This window comes from Alnus glutinosa, chromosome 1, assembly GCF_958979055.1.
Source record: "Alnus glutinosa chromosome 1, dhAlnGlut1.1, whole genome shotgun sequence".
Taxonomy (NCBI): domain Eukaryota; kingdom Viridiplantae; phylum Streptophyta; class Magnoliopsida; order Fagales; family Betulaceae; genus Alnus; species Alnus glutinosa.
Window position 1 is genome coordinate 50,417,717 of NC_084886.1, and position 19,823 is coordinate 50,437,539.

Genomic DNA, 19,823 nt, shown 5'->3' on the forward strand with positions numbered 1-19,823 from the left:
TAGTGGTTATGTTAGTTGAGTTTGGAGTTGTATAAATAAAGAGAGGAAGGCTGAGAGAAGGGATTGGGCTGTAATCTGTTCTGTTGAACAATGGAGGTTCTTGGCACCTCGAATGCCAAGGTAGGAGAGTAGCCTTCTCGAACAGGCCATTTCTTTCAATAAAAATCTATTCTTTCATCTTCAACTCTTCTTCTTCTTCCTCATTTTTCCTTATTTTCTGTATTAAAGCCTTAGGAGAGTAACAGGCGTGTTACAAGGTGTTTGGTTGGATCACAGTTCTCATTCTTCTCTCTCCCAGATCATTCTCTTACTAGGAGGCTGAATAGAATGCTCCACATTTCTTTGGCCTAGTTGGATGAGCACAAATAATGGTGATGAAGTTATGTTTGAGCCCCATGGGTCAATGATACCTTTGCCAAAGATTGTTTGGCTTAATTATTTAATAGACAAAATTATATTCTGAGAGGTTATCTTTTTTTCACAATATTTTTTTTAAAGACAAACTCTTCGCTTTATAGGCTTTAGACTTTAGTTTACAAAGCATGATTTTTTTTTTTTTTTTTTTCTCTTAATGCCCATTAAGTAGGTTTTTAATACGTGGCAATTTTGAAGCCTTAGATTTTTAACAAGAGATCCTGACCCTTAACCGGCTCCTCTCCATTTCAAATGAACTGGAGAGGATCCGATTCGTTTCTAGAGAGGCAGTTAGAGTGAGAGAGAGAGAGAGAGGTAGAAATGTACTTGAAGAAGGCGCTGTGGGCGGAGGGAGTGGCAGCGGCGAAGGCGTCGCCGGAGTCCGAGACAGAGCAGGCTCCGGCGGCTACGGCGGTGCAGGAGCTGGTGAACTCGCTGAACCGGCAGAGAGTGTACAGGGAGGTGACGCTTGCGCTGAAAACGGGGCTCCGAGACGCCCGCGCCGAGTTCTCGTTCCTGCGCGTGCGCGGCCTCCGCAGCCTCCTCAAGTTCCTCCGATCCATCGCCGAGTCCGACTCCACCATCCAGCTCTTCTGCCAGACCCAGTCCCTCCCTGAGCTCCAAGGTTTCCTTGTTCAAAACCTTAGAACTTTATCTTAAAACGACCACGTGTTGTGTTTGTTCACTACTTGCTAGTAGCAAAAAAAAATTAGGGATTCTAAGTTTGAATTACATTGCCTCGTCTAATTAGATTTGATGAATTGAAGCTTCTTTCTATGACTCTAATTCCAAACGACGACGTGTTTTTCTGTGTGTCATAACAAAAATTAGGGATATTGTGTCATCTAATTAGATTAGATTGCTGAAATGCTAGCGTGCTTCCTTCTTTTCCTTTTAATTTAGTTGTTTGTGGATAAGTGACAGAGTGAGTGAGTGAGTGAGTTCGAAGTTAGATTGCTAATGCTGGTTTACGATGAAATAGTGGTTCCGGCACTGTTTCAACATTCACTGAAAGAACCAGAGGATGAGAGTGTAGAGAATTTGGATCATATATTTGGCGTAGAGCCTTTGAAGATAACAAGCCCCTCAACCGATGCCGAAGTCGCGCTTGCGCTTCGTGTCTTGGAAGGTTGCTGTCTGCTCCATAGAGAAAGCACAGCTTTGGCCCATCACCATAAGGCAATTCCGGTATCTTCTATATGGCCTTGCCTTTTTGTATAAAAAACAACACGTGCTTCTATTATCTTGTCCCTTAGCTTGTTGTTTTGTTGTTACTAATTGCATGTTGTATGAGATGTACTGTGAGATTTAAACAAAAATCGTTCTGTCGAGAATGATATAGCCATGTGAGTTTCATGTTTATCACGATGCAAATGAACCCTGCCCCACAAGAAATCTGCCGCAGGAAAATTCTCCTTTGTCCCTATTTATTTGTAGCACAAAACAATAGATTCCACACCTACCTTCTATGGATTCAGACTTAGAACTAGTTTTCTATTATGCAGGTTTTAATGGAAATATTATCCACTCGTGGAGTACTCGAGCAAGGCGCATGCTTAGATGCTTTAGTCTCGATAATGTTGGATTCGTCAGCCAATCAAATGGTATTGTGACTCTTCTTTAGCTGTCCATTATTTATGGATCAGACTTTTTGTTATTCTATTTTAAAATCTATTGGCCAAACAATGACCATTTTTTTTTTCTAGCTGGTTTCTGATTATAGTTAGTAGTACCCTTTATATATATATATATATTTATATATTTCTGTTTCAGTTAATCAAGGTGTAATTAGTATTTTGTTACTTCTATCTATGGTTGTATGGCCTTAATATTCATTTGAGTATTGTCAAGAGTGGAGATGAGTTTCTAGAATGAGGCTGATAAGATTTGGCCCATCACAGTTGCCTTACTGGCCAAAGAGCATAGATCTTTCACTCTTGATGCTTAGCATAGATTTTGTCTGGATCTTGAAGCCAAAGAATCCTCCTGACATTTCTAATTGACTTTTGTGTTTGATGAAGTTTTCCATATACTCCTTTTAACATGTGTGTGTACTTTGGTCCTTATGTACTAGGATTTTGAAGCATGTAATGGTATTGAGGAAGTTGCAGAGATCATAAGAAACAAACAAGGGGATGAGAATCTCAGGTATGGGAAGTTGTTGAATTTTATCTAACATTAACCTCCATTATGAAATGTGATGCAGTTCCTCTCTGATGGCAATAACAAATCTCTTTTACTTTCCTTATAGTCCATGTCTCCGTGTTCTATGTTTGCATTTGTCAAATACATTAACAACTTATTAGCTGGCCTGCTCGTTTGGAATATTACTATGGAACAATGGTGGATAAGAAGATTTTTCTCAACTTAAAGGTCTTTCTAATGCTAGCCCCCAAAATGTGCTACAAACATGTCAGAGAGATTTTCACTTTATATAAGAAGTTCTATATGTTTGTTGTCTCTCCCCCCCTATCTCTCCTTATGAATCTCCATGCCCCTTTATCTTTTCCTTTTCCTTTTCTTTTATCGGAGTGGTTATGTGGTTGTGGTCAAGGTGTCTTTCTTATCCTTTCAACTCAAAAAACCGACCCACCATTGAAACCTTAGTAATATTCCCAATGGTCTAGAAAGTTAGTTTTTGTTATTTTCTGCGGGTTTTCTTTCCAAATGATTGTATGGTGTTAGATTTGTAATCTAATAAGTGAGCTCAGAGGAGATTTTTATATGTTGTTTTCAAAATATAAAAATAAAGGAAAAAAACTTCACTTATAACCCCTGGTTTTCATCATTTTTGCAATTAAGTACTCAAACTTTAAAAAGTGTTAATTTAGGGTATCTATCTTTCATTCTTTTTTCTTCAATTTTAACCATCTTTTAGAATTTTCCATTAAATCCTATCAAAATACTTGTGTTTTTTGTTTTTTTTTTAAATATATATATATATATAAATTTTAAAAGATTCGGGCATGAGTATTTTTGTAAATTCTATTAAATTTTGACAAACACCTAAATCTTTTCAATTTTTTTTTTATTTTTTTCCTAAACAAAAAAAAGAAAGTAGAGTATTCTGGAAATTTTGACAAGATTTATTGAAAAATTTTAAGGACGGTTGAAATTGAAAAAAAAGATGAATACCCTAAATTCTTTTTAAAGTTTGAGTACTTAATTACCAAAGTGATGAAAGATTATAAGTGAAGTTTTCCCTAAAAAGAATCTAAAAGTAGAGCTTTCAACGAGACATAAAATTGGACGAAATGGGATATTTTTGGCCAAAACAAGTTCCAAATATTTTCTAGTTTCTTTTCAATTATACTATAGTAAACCTTTGAAGTCCTTGCAACAAATTCTTTACAACACCTTTTCAAACATAGCTACATGATTGGAGGCTTGCAGTGCTTGCCGCCTTCTTTTGCCAGACTACCATTTTTGTTGTGAGCTTTATCCATTTATACTGGAGTTTTTTTGACTCCGCATCTAACCCACTATTGATCTAAAAAGTAAATTCTTGTCTACCTTCCTCTTGTTGATACCCTAGTTAATTTGATTAGGTAAGCTCTGTAGGAGGGAACTGTCATCATTAAGACTGGTGATTGTGCCTATTGACATATGGGTAGGATATGATATACTGGTTCTGACTTCTTAATAATATCTCTCTTCCCTAAACCCCCACCCCCTCTCTTCCTTATTGTCTGGCTGTGATAGTTCTTACTAATTCAATACATAGTGATAAGAAATGTCTTCTTCCTGTGATTAGGTTGAAATGTGGTGAATTCTTGTTGCTACTCATAGGGCATGTGAATGGGAGAGAAAGGCCTCCCTTGGCAGCCATACACGAGGACGTAAGACGACTTCTTGGAGAGAAATCTGCCTCCTTGATATGGGCAGCCAGTCAATTTGGCTCAACACTTGATCCCAAGGAAAGACTGACGGCGTTGCACATCCAGGCTCGTAGGGTGCTCGAGTCACTCGACCTTTACTGAATCTTAACATAGGAATTTTGCTCTTTCGACAATGTTCAGTATTCCTAGTGGCATGTCCATCTGTTGTCTAGAAGATACAAATAGAAAAGGCCCCATTCTTAGCCATTTTTCTTTTCCTCTCTATCTGTAACTTGTTTTGATTCTGGGTTAAAAGGCTAATCAAGGAAGAATGTTTCACAAAGTTATCTTTAGAAACTCTACCTTTATATTATGTACAATACAACAAGCAGCTCCAATGTCTTCTTATTGTTGCCCTCTTTTCATGTAAATAATCAAATTATTCAAAGTAGAATATATCTCCTCTGCTTGCTTGTGTGATTTGTCATTTGCAAGAAAAACATGAATCTCATTTTTATCTTCAATCCAACTGCATCCTGGGCTCTTCTCCATTCCTCTTTCTTTCATCATCTGTCTTGTTTTAGCTACATCATCCCATCTCCCTGCATAAGCATATAAGTTTGCTAATAGAACATAGTTCGCAGTATTATGTGGTTCCAACTCTATGAGCCGTTCTGCTGCGACTTCTCCTACTGCTACATTACTCCAGACAACACATCCTCCAAGCAAAGCCCTCCACGCTACTGCATCAGGTTCAATGGGAATTTTCTTAATAAGTTCATAAGCTTCGTTTAGCTGGCCTGCCCGGCTTAAGAGATCAACCATGCATGTATAGTGTTTCAGTGTGGGTTTCAAATTATAATATCCCATCATATCAAAGAATTCATGACCTGTTTCGAGTGATCCGGTTCGAACACATGAAGAGAGAACTGATAGAAAAGTCACATGGTCTGGTCTAAAACCATTTTCCAACATTCTACGAAACAATGCAATTCCCTCAACTCCATGTCCGTGCATGGCATATGCTGTAAGCATGGCATTATGAGAAACCAAATTAGGGTTCTTGATCCTGTTATAAGCCAGCAACGCATGCTTTATACTTCCGCATTTTGCATACATGTCCAAAAGCACCACTCCGATTTGGATGTCTGAGTCATAACCACATCTGATTGAATGTGCATGAACCTGCTTACCTCGCTCAATCGTCGCCAACCTCGAGCATGCCGGTAAAATTATTCCAACTGTGTATATATCAGGCCTTAAATGAGAAGACTGCATTTCAGTGAACAATTTCATGGCTAAATCATAATGGTCATTTTCCACATGACCTGAAATAACACCGTTCCATGTATACACATTTGGCTCAAAGCCATCTCCTTTCATCTTTTGAATAAGATCTTGAATATGTTCTTTCTTATTGCAGTATGCATAGCCAGAGATTAAAGCATTCCAAGTTGCTGTATCCCTTTCACTTACTTCATCAAAAGCCATTTGAGCCGCCACCAAGTCTTGGCATTTACAGTACATTTCTACCAAAGCTCCGCCGACAAAGGTGTTAGATTGCAGACCTCTAACAATGGCAAGAGAATGTACTTCCCTCCCTCGTCCCAAAGAAGCCAGATCAGCACAAGCACTAAGAGCGCTTCCTAGAGTAAATGAATCAGGTTCAAACCCTTCCATCAGTAAATCTAGAAACATGCTCAAAGCTTCATCAAACATGAAGCTAGCCGCATATCCGGAAATCATTGAGTTCCATGAAATTATATCCTTCTCAATTCTGGCTAGCTCCATCTGATCAAACAGCTCCTTGGCCTTGGAGATATCACCATTCTCGCAGTACCCAACAATCATTGTATTGTATGAGACAGCATTTTTCATTGAAAACTTTGAAAATATCTTGAAAGCACTCCCCATATCAGCACACCTCCTATACATGTCAACTAGTCCATTAACAGCAAAAGGGTTAGACATAAACCCATGTCTTGTAATATAGCCATGGAGTTCCTTGCCAAGGCTTAGCTTTCCTAGTCTAGCACAAGCAGGAAGAACGCTTGCTAGGGTTCGTGCATTTGGTTCAAATCCTGCTGCTTGCATTCTGTAAAGCAGCTCAATGGCTTCTTCATCATAACCATTCTGCGAAAACCCTCCAATAACTGCACTCCAAGAAACAAGATTGGGCGTCAAATCATCCAAAGACATTCTTTCCAGAAACTCCAACGCCTCGTAAACCATCTCATTGGCAGTGCAAGCCGTGACAATAGAATTCCATGAAACACAGTCCTTTTTGGGCATCTTTGCTAAAACCTTCTTAGCATCATCTAAGCTTTTACATTTGCCATACATATCTATCAGAGCATTAGCCACATATATATTTGAAGCAAACTGATACTTCACCACAATCCCATGTAACTGTCTCCCAAGTTCTACTATCCCAAGACCACTACAAATCTTAAAGACTACTGGAAACACGAAAAACTCCAACCCAATATCTACGAATTGTAATTCTTGATAGAGCAAAAGAGCTTCCTCGAAGAACCCCTGATCCACATGCAAGCTGAGAATGGCAGTCCAACAATACAAGTTTCTAAGCGGCATTGTTTCAAACAACAGATTCGCATACTCCAAACAGCCACATCTCCCGTACATTTGGAGCAACTTGGTTTCTATAAACTCATGCCCATGAAACCCAGATTTAATTGCGTCGGCGTGTATCTGCTTCCCAAAACTTGGGCATTTACAAGATTCAAGAATTGAGGCATATGTGGTTGAATCCAAGGGTTTGTCAAGTATGGATAAGTGGGTATGCTTGGTCCGCAGAGAAATGTGCATGGATTGGTGGGTTGTTTTAGGAACCCCAAAGGAGAGGATATTGGGTTTGTTAGGTCCATTAGGGGCAAGTGGTCGTGGTGGTGAGTGAGTGATGGGTTCCAAAACTTGAAAAGGCATTTTGGCTGTGACTGTGGAGTGAGCTAGGGATTCATTGCAAAAAGGACTATATTAAGGCAACAGGCGGCTATTATTCTTAGAATGAAAGATTGTCACGTCAGCGATCTTCAATTTTGAATTTCATCCCTAATCACTAATAGACACCAATTAATCAGGCCCTTCCGAATACTTCTTCATTTTTCAAGGAAAAAAAAAAAAAATTGCTTCGGTGGTCTTTGATGTATGACTTTTTATCAAATGGTGCTGTAATTAAGATTCAAAAATTAGTAATTTACTCCCTAAAATTTGCATTATTATCGAGAGTATTGTTACATCTTATACCCATCACAATTCCATCATACTGAGCTGATGCGACAGTACATATTAGTCCTGGTTAAAAAAATAAAAAATCAATAATTGATGGGTACGACTACATCTGCCAAGTAGAATGAGGGTGTAGTATATAGCATTTTTATATCATCCAAAAATTATGTTCGTCACTCATTAAATTTTTAACGTTGATATCATGTCATGTCCAATAAAATTAAGATATGTGTCTAAATAGTATGGGAGAAAGTACATGCTTTTTTAATTGAATTTCATCCAACTCTACTAATGTTGTTAAGAATCATGGAAGAAGCACATGTTTTTTAATGAGTAATGCTAGAAACCATACTTTTATCCCACAAGTATCACATAATGCCGTCGTGGAAGTCTCAATCAACCTTTGGATCAGTCTTTGTTTATATATATATATATATATATATATATATATATATATATATATATATATATATATATATATATCTCCAAATATTGATTGGGACTGTCACGTCAGCATTATAGGATAAAAATATGGTATATAACATTACTCATTTTTAATATCATGGGAGAAGCACATACGTTTTCAATCAAATTTCCCCCAACTATGTTAATATTGTTAAAAAAGCGTGTGGTATAGACTAAATTGTTCAAAATGTTTTCTTTTTAAAGCTTTTGAGATCAAAAAAAGTTGATGAGAAAAGATGATCATATGATCATATGAACTACGCATAAAACACAATTCTGATTCATATGATTATGTTAGGGAATGAACAAGTAGAGGATGATTGAGTCGGGTATCTCTGGTATTAGAATAGGAGTCTTATGTCTATGTTATTGCTTTGTTATTGAGTTGTTATTAGTACTGTTTGGGTAGGATTCTTGCTGGACAGTTTCTGTTATTAATATTTATTAGGAGTCTTGCTCTCTCAACGTGGCCAATGTTGACAGCAAGAGTAGATATATGCAGTAGGTATCTTTAGCTTTATCTGCATGGTTATGTTATTGCTTTCAATTAGCTTAGTAGAGTCCTATGTTAATGCTTTATTTTAGATAAGCTTTACAGTGTTAGTGTTGAGGAAGGAATGTTCCGTCTGTGGTTCAATCTTATTAAGGTTATTCATTTATTTAAAGAGATGAACGTTGTTTATTAAAGGTATCAAATAATTAATCCAAACTTTGTGTTTGACAAAGAGTCACAGGATCTTCTGATTTCCTACCGCTAGTTCTTTCAAAATTAGCAAAATAGGTAAGAACAAGAAGCAGGATTCTGCTTCTATTCTTCCCGAAGGTCGAGTTACTAGATCCGTTACGAAATCACATAACAAGTTGGTATCAGAGCCAAGTTCGTCTACAATGGCCGATCCACGAATGGACCGATTGGAAGCGCAAATTTCCAGTCTTCAATCCGTGTTAGAGAAGCTCATGAAACACAGTTCAGATCAAGCCAAAACATTGGCTGACAATTCCAAGATGGTGACAGCAAATTCCAAAAATATGGCAGAAATCAACAATGTTCTATCCCAAAGCGGAAAGAATGTTGGAGAAAATTCTGTATCCAAAAATAAAGACAAGACAGTCCACAACTCTTCAACCGCTTCAAAATTAACAAAGCTGGATTTTCCAAGATACAACAGGGAGGAGGATCTGACCAGCTGGATTTGTCGAGTAGAGCAATTCTTTGAGTTTCAAAGAACCGAAAACCATGAAAAGATCCTTATGGCAGCTTACCATCTCGAAGGAGAAGCTCATATGTGGTATCAATTAATCCGTGAAAGCGAGGAAATCTTAATGTGGGAATCCTTGAAGGTAGCACTCCACATCTGCTATGGCCCAACCGTGTATGAAGATCATTTCGGCAATCTCACGAAGTTGCAGCAAACCGGGACTGTGAAGGAATATCATATGCAATTTGAACAACTCCTGAGCCGTGTGGGAAGAATGTCACAACCCCATCAGTTGGGGTGTTTCATCAGTGGGCTTAAAGGGACTCTGAAGACAGAGGTACAAGCCTCACGCCCCAATTCGTTAACTGAGGCCATCGGTGTGGCTAGGCTTTACGAAGCACGTAATCTCAGCATGAAGAAATCTCCTATTTACGAAGACAGACGCATAGGACCCAGAGATGCGTTTCCTCCGTTGCCATCATCCAATTTGACCTGCAACAAACCAATTCCAAGTCGTCGTCTCTCACCAGCAGAGATGCAGGATCGCCGGTCAAAGGGGTTATGCTTCAATTGCGACGACAAATTTATTCCCGGACATCGATGCAAAAAATTATTTGTCATAGAAGGGATATACACGAAAGAGGAAGAAGGAGCAGAAGCCGAAGACCATGACAATCAGGAGTGGTTTAGGGAGCAACCGATCATATCCCTCCAAGCTTTGACGGGAACTCCAAATCCTCACACCATGCGTGTAGGTGGGTATTTGGGTAACTTGAGGGTGATAGTGTTGATGGATTCGGGAAGCACCCACAATTTCCTCAACCCTCAAATAGCCCATCAACTGGGATTGAAACCCAAAGAAGGAGGAATGAACGTAACAATGGCCAATAGGGAGAAAATTAGCTGTACCGGGTTGTGTACATTGGTCTTAATTTGGCTACAAGGTGAGCCCTTCTTGGTTGATTTTTTTATACTAACTATGGATGTCTGTGAAGTAGTCTTGGGTACACAGTGGCTACGCACATTAGGGCCAATTTGGTGGGATTTTACTATTTTGTTGATGAGGTTTAAATGGAAAATTAATGAATTGGAGTTGAGAGGTATTCGGCCTCCAGTAAATCGGATAGTAGAGGAACAAGAGATTCAGAGGGAGCTGAAGAAAATAAGGTGCGGCTGGGTGTGCCACGTTCAACCCTGCCTAAAAAGGAACCATGCCCAGATGCGGTTACATGCAATTGTGCTTGGGGCTCAACAAACAGGAAAAGAATCGATGGACCAACAGGTTTCTATCATCTTGAGTGAGTTTGATGAATTATTCAAAGAACCACGGGGGTTATCCCCTACAAGAAGCCACGACCATCAAATTCGGTTGACACCTGGAAGTGGACCAACAAATGTCCGGCCCTATAGATATCCCTACTACCAAAAAATTGAAATTGAAAAAATGGTTTCTGCTTTGCTACAAACAGGGGTGGTTCAACCTAGCACTAGTCCATATTCCTCACCGGTGTTATTAGTGAAGAAACATGATGGTTCGTGGAGACTTTGTGTAGATTATCGTGCTTTAAACCAGGTTACGGTGAAGGACAAATTTCCAATCCCCGTAATTGATGAGTTGCTCGACGAGCTTAGTGGAGCACAAGTGTTCTCCAAATTGGATCTCAGGTCTGGTTACCATCAGATTCGCATGGCAACCGATGACATTGAGAAAACTGCATTCCGGACTCATCACGGTCACTATGAATTTCTAGTGATGCCATTTGGGTTAACCAATGCCCTCTCAACGTTTCAGGCTCTCATGAATGTAATTTTTTCTCACTTATTGCGAAGGTATGTCTTGGTATTTTTTGATGGAGTAATGCTACATATCATCCATTTGTCCTCCTTTTGTCCCCCCAAAATTGATGTGGCTCTTAAAATCACCATTGGATCAAAATCCAATAATGATCTATTATAAATTCAATGGTGATTTTAAGAGCCACGTCAATTTTGGGAGAATAAAAGGAGGACAAGGGAATGATATGTAGCATTACTCTTTTTGATGACATTTTAATATATAGCAAGACATGGGCTGAGCATCGGCTACATCTCCGAGAAGTGCTTGGAATTTTACAAACTAACCAACTGTTTGTACGACGAGAGAAGTGCCAATTTGGGCAAGGTTCGGTAAGCTATTTGGGTCACATGATTTCCAGTCAAGGTGTGGCTATGGATCCAGAAAAAATTGAAGCCATGGTGCAATGGCCCAAACCAACCAACATTAAGGCTCTAAGGGGATTTTTGGGGTTAACTGGCTACTACAGAAAATTTATTCAGGACTATGGAACAATTGCTGCACCTCTGACGCTGTTACTAAAAAAAGATGCTTTCATTTGGTCAAAAGCAGCCAGCCAAGCTTTCAACAATTTAAAACACGTCATGACTACAGGTTCAGTTCTTACCTTACCCGATTTCAACAAAACATTTGTGGTGGAATGCGATGCATCAGGCACGGGAGTAGGGGCGGTCCTCATGCAAGAGTGTAGACCTATTGCCTTTTTCAGTCAGGCGATCAAAGGTAGAAATTTATCACTTTCCACCTATGAAAAAGAAATGATGGCTCTTATTGCAGCAGTTCAAAAGTGGCATCCATATTTACTGGGACAACGCTTTGTAGTTCGAACCGATCAAAAGAGTCTACGTCACTTGTTGGAGCAAACCATTACTACTGATGCACATCAGAAATGGTTAGTGAAATTACTTGGATATGATTTTTCTATTGAGTATAAAAAGGGTTTAGAAAATTCAGCTGCAGATGACCTCTCCAGAATAGACCATGGGACATTAACAACATTGTCTCTCCCAGTGCCTCATTGGGTGGAACCTATTAAGGAAGAAATCAAGCAAGAAGATGAGCTGAAAAAAATGGTGGAAAACATCCAACAGGGCACGGCTTCAAGGTCATGGGGTTTTAAATTCGGGTTGATATTTTATCAAGACCGCATCTATCTACGCCCTCAATCCCTGCTAACAAAGGCCATAATTCACGAGTTCCATAGTGGATCGCATGAAGGGTTTCACAAAATGTGGCATCGCCTCAAATCAGTTTTTTATTGGCCTGGAGCGTGTGCACAAGTAAAAGCATACCTAAGGGAGTGTGATGTGTGTCAGCGTAACAAAACTGAGCTCAGGTTACCAGCCGGGCTACTTCAACCTTTGCCAATTCCCACCTCAATTTGGAGTGACATATCCATGGAGTTTATAGATGGGCTACCCAAGTCACAAGGTAAATCTGTTATCTTTGTGGTGGTAGATAGATTGTCAAAGTATGCACATTTCAGGGCTTTGAAACATCCATATTCAGCCTCGTTAGTGGCTCAAGAGTTTTTTGACCAAATTTTCAAATTGCATGGAATGCCCTCATCTATTGTTTGTGATCGGGACCCAATTTTTACAAGCAATTTCTGGAAGGAGCTATTCTGTTTACAAGTACTAGTTTTAATTTTAGTTCGGCGTACCATCCCCAAACTGATGGACAAACTGAGGTAGTCAATAGAACCTTGGAAATATATTTACGATGCTTCACATGTGATAAACCAACAGAGTTGGTTCAATGGTTACCATGGGTGGAATACACCTATAACACAAGTTGGCACTCTAGTACAGAGAAGACACCCTTTGAGTTGGTGTACGGTCGGCCTCCTCCAAATTTGGCTTTTTATATTTCAGGTACAGCTCGGGTGGAGGCAGTGGGAAAAACTTTGGAGGAATGAGATGAGATTTATTGGTGTTCGACTTAAGTTAGCACAAGCTCAAAATCGGATGAAACAGGTTTATGACAAGGGTCATACAGAGCGGGAATTTCAGGAGGAAGATTTGGTATATGTGCGCCTACAACCCTACAGGCAACACACTGTGGCTAGGAGATTGAATTTGAAATTAGCAGCAAAGTATTATGGTCCCTATCATGTGATACAGAGGTTGGGAAAGGTAGCATACAAGCTGGAATTACCAGTGGAATCTAAAATACACCCGGTGTTTCATGTGTCTTTACTAAAAAAACATTTGGGGCCAACAACAACATTCAGCACTCAGTCGCCCAAGGCACCTTATGCTGAACGTGTGATAGTTCCCCAAGCTATTTTGGATGTTCGAGGTACAGCTCACAAGAAGGAAGTCTTGGTTCACTGGCGCGGCTATAGTCCTGCAGATGCTACATGGGAGAAAAGCAACGTGATGGAGCAGCAATTTCCAGAAGTTATCCTTGAGGGCAAGGATTTTTTCAACAAAGGAGGAATGTTAGGGAATGAACAAGTAGAGGTTGATTGAGTCGGGTATCTGGGGTATTAGAATAGGAGTCTTATGTCTATGTTATTGCTTTGTTATTGAGTTGTTATTAGTACTGTTTGGGTAGGATTCTTGCTGGATAGTTTCTGTTATTAATATTTATTAGGAGTCTTGCTCTCTCAACGTGGCCAATGTTGACAGCAAGAGTAGATATATGCAGTAGGTATCTTTAGCTTTATCTGCATGGTTATGTTATTGCTTTCAATTAGCTTAGTAGAGTCCTATGTTAATACTTTATCTTAGATAAGCTTTACAGTGTTAGTGTTGAGGAAGGAATGTTCCGTCTGTGGTTCAATCCTATTAAGGTTATTCATCTATTTAAAGAGATGAACGTTGTTTATTAAAGGTATCAAATAATTAATCCAAACTTTGTGTTTGACAAAGAGTCACAGGATCCTCTAATTTCCTACCACTAGTTCTTTCAAAATTAGCAAAATAGGTAAGAACAAGAAGCAAGATTCTGCTTCTATTCTTCCCGAAGGTCGAGTTACTAGATCCGTTACGAAATCATGTAACATATTATTGTTAGAATATTAAGTAAATAATTAAATTCACTCTTTTTCTCATAAGCTTTTGAAATAACTGGTAATTTAACAAAGTATCCGAGCAAATAGAGGCGGACCCATGCTATTGGGTGTGGGGTGGGGTGAGAGAGCCTCAGCCCTCCCAAAATTTTTAATTTTTTTTTTTTTTTCTTCACAAACTCTAAATGTATTATTCCCTTCCCCCAAATTTTTTTTTTTTTTGCCCCCTCACATTAGATTTTTTGATTCCGCCTGTAACAATAGGGATATTCCAGTTAAATATTTTATGTGTTAGACCTTACTTATTTATATATAAACTCTTTTCACCTGCACCAGACGCACGCCTTCAAATTTTTGTCACTCTCTAGTCGTAAATGGAAAACCTATAAAACCCGTTGGTAAATAAGCATTTGACTTAGGTGATGATTAGAAAAGTTAGTTTGACACCATTTTGATGGGCGAAGAATTCTCGTAATTACATCAAGTAGAAGAAGAAAAACGATGAGAATATATCATGAAAATGAAGTCTATAGAACCTTAATTATATTGTTTGGCAATGGAAGGAAAATAAGAGAAAAACGTGTAGAAAAAATAGAGTAGAGGTTGTGTTATTATTAATTAATTTTGTTAAACTATTAATTAAAATCACTCCTCTTATGAGAAGAGATTCTCAGTTCAAAGGGATGGATTATTAATTATTGCCATATCACTATCTATTTTGCACCTTAATTACGCATTATGTTTTTTCTTTTGCTTCTTTCTCAATTGATTGGACTTTCACATTAATGTCACCAAGATCTTCTTCACACAATATCTACGACAGTGTGACATCGTTTGATTGATTCAATAAAATAATATTGATTTAATCCAATTATAAGATTTACTTAACACGTGAAGATAAATTGTAAATTACCTCAATTCTAGGAGTCCAATTAAGTTCGAATGGCTCGACCAAGAAAAATTGGATAATTATCAGAAAATTATAGACATGTACAATTAGGGTATGCAATTGTTGAAAATGACTTGGGAATCCAAAACGAACCTAATACAAAACATAAAATTTACAAATTAGAATCGAAAAATTTTACCCATTTAATTAAATGGATTGAGTTAGAGTTGATATATATAATTTTATACTATCCCTGCATTTGCACAACCCGAAGTCGACATAAGACATTTAAGACTTTCAATTCTTTTACATAACCCGCAAATCCAACATGAAATTAACGGATTCAGATTGAGAGTCTCATTCGTTTAATTAAATGAACTGAATTAAAATTCATCTATATAATTTTAGATTCTTATACTAATGTCTTGACACAATCCGTACCCGACAAGCGAACATGAGTCGTCACCCCATATAAAACTACATTTATATTGTACCAAAAAAAAAAAAAAAGAGAATGCTAAACCCTTTTAACTTTTTTTTTTTCTTTTTTTTGTAATTTATCAACACGTGCCAACATGTGATTCAATGGTGTTAAAAAATTATTTTTAATGACTGTCGTTGCTACATTCATTCACATAAATGTCGAACAAGTAGTAAAAGAAATTGATACATATTTGTAGACAATGCCATCACATTGCCATGAACCGTAATTATTGACTCTAATTATCGCCGACAGTAGGAGCTGAGGTTTAGGGAAAGATTTAAATGTTTCACCATCTCATTGACAAATTTGAAAGAGCAGAAGCAAAAGATTCAAAGACAGTAATGGAGTAGATAACTACGTTTGGAAAGAAAAGGACCTCCATCATGATGTGGGGTGCCCCCATCCATCAACCACTTTATTAAACCCTAGTGCTAAACACCTTAGACAAAAACAATAAGGATATGAGTGAAGTTCAATGCACTATATATATTTATATAATACAATATAGAAGAAATAAATAAAAAAATAAAAAATAGGAGGGTCTATTTTATGTCGAGGATTGGCGGAGTGGACAGTGGAGGAGTTTCCACAGCACGCTAACCAAGAGGAATGTTTGCGGGACCCAAAGAGGGGGGGGAATGCCGGTCAAGCTCTAGGGCTTCTTTGTCTTTAAATAGTGACAAAGAAGTAGAATATGGGGGGCACGGAGAGCAATGATAATTCATGGAAATGGAGCACATGACCCTTTAACTGTGAGTGGCTACAAAACTGTCAAAAAGAAACCTTTAGGTGAGGCACTGTTGTGGAGACAGTTCAAATTCATTTTGAACAAAAAAGAAAAAGAAAATAGGGTTTAGTTATCTTTCTCAATATTATAGTTTTAAATCACTTTCATAATTAGTTTATTTGTTTTTTTTTTTTTTTTGCTTCTTATTTTTATGGTATTTGAAGTGGTACTATGGCATGCATGTGAAGAAATAGTTTATGCGCCATACCTAGTCATTCGATCTGGTAGTTCTTCACATCCTATTGCTTCATGAAGGTGCTTTTAATGGGTGGGAGAATCTCTACGACCCAGATGGTGCTGAGAAAAGACCTGACATTTCTGACCTGTTGGCAAGCAAAAAGAGAAAAAGAGAAAAGGGAAAGAGAGAGAGACAGAGACAGAGAGGGAAACTTTTGCTGTAAAGGATTGACAGCCATCATTCAACCTCACTTTTAAGTCCATGGAAATAAATAATCCATATATAATTACCAACAATCAAGCCACAAGATCCCAGTGTAACTAAAAATAAACAAAAGTCGATATATAAGTCATTTGTTCAATATATATATATAAATTACGTACTAGCTCTTGCCACCTAAAACATCATGGACCATTATTAATTTGTAGCAAGCTAGATCATCATCAAGAACATGATACACTGCACCCTTCGCTGTGGTAGAAGAATCATTGGAACAAGATGATCATCATCAAGGTTTTCTCTTCTGAATGAAGCCCTAAAAGAGATATATATCGTTTTTTCTAGTCCTCTTGTTCTATATATATCCTTTACACAGCTTCCCGTGACAGTAGTTTTGACACACCCTTTTGAAGCCAACCTAAAATAAAGCTTCAAACATCCACATTGATCATAGTGCCATGAAAGACAAAAGGCAAAGAAGTAGTACAGATCAGGAAAAGAAAGAAAAGAAACCCATGTACCCTATTTGTTAGTTTTGATTACCTCAAAACAAGTCACCCACCAAAAAAGAAGGAAATTAAACAAATTAAAGCAACCATCCATTAATTTCTCTCTTTTCGAGCTTTATTTACTACCATGATCCTCCTCCTAACATCCCATTCCAATAGCCAGCAGAATCTCCCTGCCCTCTATTCTGCTCAAACTCGCTCGTGGATGGAACCTGTTTCAAATCATCAATAGGAAACAAGAGCCTTGCACCACTCTCTTGCACTCCCTGAAGAGAACTCCCATACCCGCCTTCAAAACCCTCGAGAGAAAAATTGAGCGTTGGCTTGAATTCTTGCATAGGAAACCCAGATGAATATATTGAGCTGGAATCGGATACTGGCATCGGCATGAAAGAACTAAACCCTCTTGAAGTGATCCCATGAGTAGTAGTACTACTCTTGAGCAGCTCCATGGCTGAGAGTTGATGAGATGACGTGGAGGATGGGCTAGGGTTTTGAGAAGCAGAGTGAGGGAAACTTGGTGGGTAAGCTAGGTTAAGATCTTGGCCTTGAGGGATCTTCGGGTTTTGAGAAGCAGAGTGAGGGAAAGTAGTTGTTGGGGTAAGATGATCAGGGAGCTTCTTTGATGGTGATGATGATGAAGTTGATCTCTTGTTCTTCCTTGAACCTCCTCCAACAGGAACATTTCTTAAAGAACCACCTTCAGTCCAATACCTTCTACAAGTCTTGCAGAAGTATCTTGGCTGAGAGAGACTGTAGTTATTGTAGTAACAAAACTTTGTATTTGTCGAATTGCACCTTGGACAGTTCAAAGCTTGATCTTTTTGTGGCCTTGCCCTCATAGGCCTTGAATTATTACCCTCCATGGGTGGTTTAACCACTCCAATTCCCTGAAATCGAAAAAAAGAAAAAAAGAAAAGGAAGGACAGGAAAAGGCCATAAGCTGATCAAAACAAAAGTTTAAAAAAAAAAAAAAAAATGGAATTTAAAGAGAAGGAAACAAACAAAGACAAAGCAAACGAGGAAGCTGCTTTACACTTTGAGGATTACACCAGCAATAAAAACAAATTATATTAACTTTTCTGGGGGTGCTTTATCAGATGGTGGAGAAAAAGAAAGAAAAAAAAGTGAAGTACTACTGTCAAGAACAAAATGAAAGATCTTAGAAGACAGACAGCAACACGGATTCAAGTATTAGTGGGGGGCTGAGCTGAACAACATCATCTCATGGGGGAAAAAAAAAGGTAAAGACTTTTAAAACAAAGCAATCAGAGAGAAGAAAAAAAAAAAAAAATCAAACCCCAAACCAAAATATTCTTTGTTGGCTTTGAAAACCCCAAGCCCAGAAGAAATAAAATTCATAATTTCATACAGGAAGATTTTGAAAAAAGTCTCTTTACCTGTGGCCACTGAGCTGTATCCATGGATTACGAGTTAGAAAAAAAGAAGAGAAAAAGCTATGGTCTTCCAGGAGATGAAAATCACCCGCTTTTCAAGCTGATTGTCTTAAAGCAAGATGGGAACACTAGAGAAATGGTATATGTGGTGGTTCCATGTGGTCGCCAACTATATCCCAGAGAGAGAGAGAGAGAGAGGGGGGTCAGTTTTGTCATTTGCACTCTTTAGTCTTTAGGGAATAGTTTCTTTTATTTTTTAATAGGTGATGATCTCAGATTAACATCTAAGTCTGTCCATGCTATCAAAGTTTCGAGATCCATAATGAAGCCAATGGATTTTCTCAAATCTATAATGCATAAGCTAATTTGTACCTATATATTTTCATCATATTTCAATCAAAATCTTAAGCTTCGTTATGTTTTATATGCTCGAAACAAAAAAATAAACAAACAATTTAAACATAAAATACTTTTAAAAATATAAAAACAACATTCACCTTTATTATGTTAACAAATTTTCAATTAAAAAAAAAAAAAAAAAACCCGTAGTCACATGAACGAAAATGAATCCAAATTTCATAAATTGTTAACAATCCGAGTGGCAAGTGTGAAAGAGCTATTATGAGACCTACCAGATCCGGCAGATAGACGAGTTGCCTAAAATTTGTTCAAACATATAAATTTTATAAGAACTTTCTCACATTTGCTACCGATTCGAAAAATAAAATTGTTAAAATTTTTATCGAATAAAAAGCATATAAGTTATACTCTTCATACTTATTTATCGCATCCATTTAACACTAGCCGATGAAATATTTTTTGTTTTTATTATTATTATTTTCTTAAAGTAACTTACCTTAGAAGCCAGGTAAAAACACATCAAGTCGGTCTATATAAAATGGTATAATAAAGGGGGGGTAAAGAATTGTCTAGACGCATGCAACGCAAAAGTCACCTGACTATTTTAATTTTCAGTTAGTCAATCTTATTCTTTGTGGACTTTAGTGACTTTTTCCTGACCGGGAACGAGGAATGAATAGGGACATGATTCTTGCCCTTGTCCTTCTTTTCAATATTTTATTTTATTTTATTTTTATTTTTTGGTAAAGTGTAAAATAAGTCCATAAAATTGGTTTAATTTACAAATCGTTTCACGTGGTATCATAGGAAATTCAGAGGCCTTTGAGGTATGTAAAAAAAAAAATTACTTCATATATAGGGGCAATTTTTTTTTTTTTTTTACATGTCCACACAAGAGGGGGAGGGAGATTCGAACTAGTGACCTCCGCTTCATGAAGCATGGTCCTCAGTTCATTGAGCTACCTCCTTAGGGACATATAGAGTCAAATTTCTGTTAAAACATTT

General features: G+C 37.8%; 4 protein-coding genes across 4 annotated transcripts; 2 read left to right on the forward strand and 2 right to left on the reverse strand.

Moving 5' to 3' along the window:
- The first annotated feature begins 654 nt into the window (after positions 1 to 654).
- On the forward strand, positions 655 to 4,640 carry LOC133857004 (uncharacterized). Its single transcript, XM_062292097.1, has 5 exons — positions 655 to 1,039; positions 1,397 to 1,602; positions 1,920 to 2,018; positions 2,489 to 2,562; positions 4,169 to 4,640. Exons 1-5 carry the CDS (start codon positions 736 to 738, stop codon positions 4,392 to 4,394), a joined length of 909 nt encoding a protein of 302 aa, XP_062148081.1. The 5' UTR covers positions 655 to 735; the 3' UTR covers positions 4,395 to 4,640.
- LOC133856998 (pentatricopeptide repeat-containing protein At2g13600-like) lies at positions 4,638 to 7,331 on the reverse strand. The gene has a single exon (XM_062292083.1). The coding sequence runs from the start codon at positions 7,176 to 7,178 to the stop codon at positions 4,638 to 4,640; it is 2,541 nt and encodes an 846-aa protein (XP_062148067.1). The 5' UTR covers positions 7,179 to 7,331.
- Positions 7,332 to 8,834: 1,503 nt separating this feature from the next.
- On the forward strand, positions 8,835 to 13,453 carry LOC133861362 (uncharacterized). Its single transcript, XM_062297145.1, has 3 exons — positions 8,835 to 10,975; positions 11,206 to 12,613; positions 12,854 to 13,453. Exons 1-3 carry the CDS (start codon positions 8,835 to 8,837, stop codon positions 13,451 to 13,453), a joined length of 4,149 nt encoding a protein of 1,382 aa, XP_062153129.1.
- Positions 13,454 to 16,650: 3,197 nt separating this feature from the next.
- LOC133857012 (dof zinc finger protein DOF4.6-like) lies at positions 16,651 to 18,620 on the reverse strand. The gene is made up of 2 exons (XM_062292107.1): positions 18,462 to 18,620; positions 16,651 to 17,951 (listed from the first exon to the last, which is right to left on the reverse strand). The coding sequence occupies exons 1-2, from the start codon at positions 18,483 to 18,485 to the stop codon at positions 17,184 to 17,186; spliced, it is 792 nt and encodes a 263-aa protein (XP_062148091.1). The 5' UTR covers positions 18,486 to 18,620; the 3' UTR covers positions 16,651 to 17,183.
- Positions 18,621 to 19,823: the final 1,203 nt, after the last annotated feature.

Coding starts and splice junctions, on each gene's coding strand:
- LOC133857004 (XM_062292097.1), top strand. CDS start 736: ATGTACTTGAAGAAGGCGCTGTGGGCGGAGGGAGTGGCAGCGGCGAAG. Junction 2,019..2,488: donor ATTCGTCAGCCAATCAAATG/GTATTGTGACTC, acceptor CTTATGTACTAG/GATTTTGAAGCATGTAATGG. Junction 2,563..4,168: donor CAAGGGGATGAGAATCTCAG/GTATGGGAAGTT, acceptor TCCTGTGATTAG/GTTGAAATGTGGTGAATTCT.
- LOC133856998 (XM_062292083.1), bottom strand. CDS start 7,178: ATGCCTTTTCAAGTTTTGGAACCCATCACTCACTCACCACCACGACCA.
- LOC133861362 (XM_062297145.1), top strand. CDS start 8,835: ATGGCCGATCCACGAATGGACCGATTGGAAGCGCAAATTTCCAGTCTT. Junction 10,976..11,205: donor TTTTCTCACTTATTGCGAAG/GTATGTCTTGGT, acceptor TTTAATATATAG/CAAGACATGGGCTGAGCATC. Junction 12,614..12,853: donor AGGAGCTATTCTGTTTACAA/GTACTAGTTTTA, acceptor TTTATATTTCAG/GTACAGCTCGGGTGGAGGCA.
- LOC133857012 (XM_062292107.1), bottom strand. CDS start 18,485: ATGGATACAGCTCAGTGGCCACAG. Junction 17,952..18,461: donor ATACAGCTCAGTGGCCACAG/GTAAAGAGACTT, acceptor TTTCGATTTCAG/GGAATTGGAGTGGTTAAACC.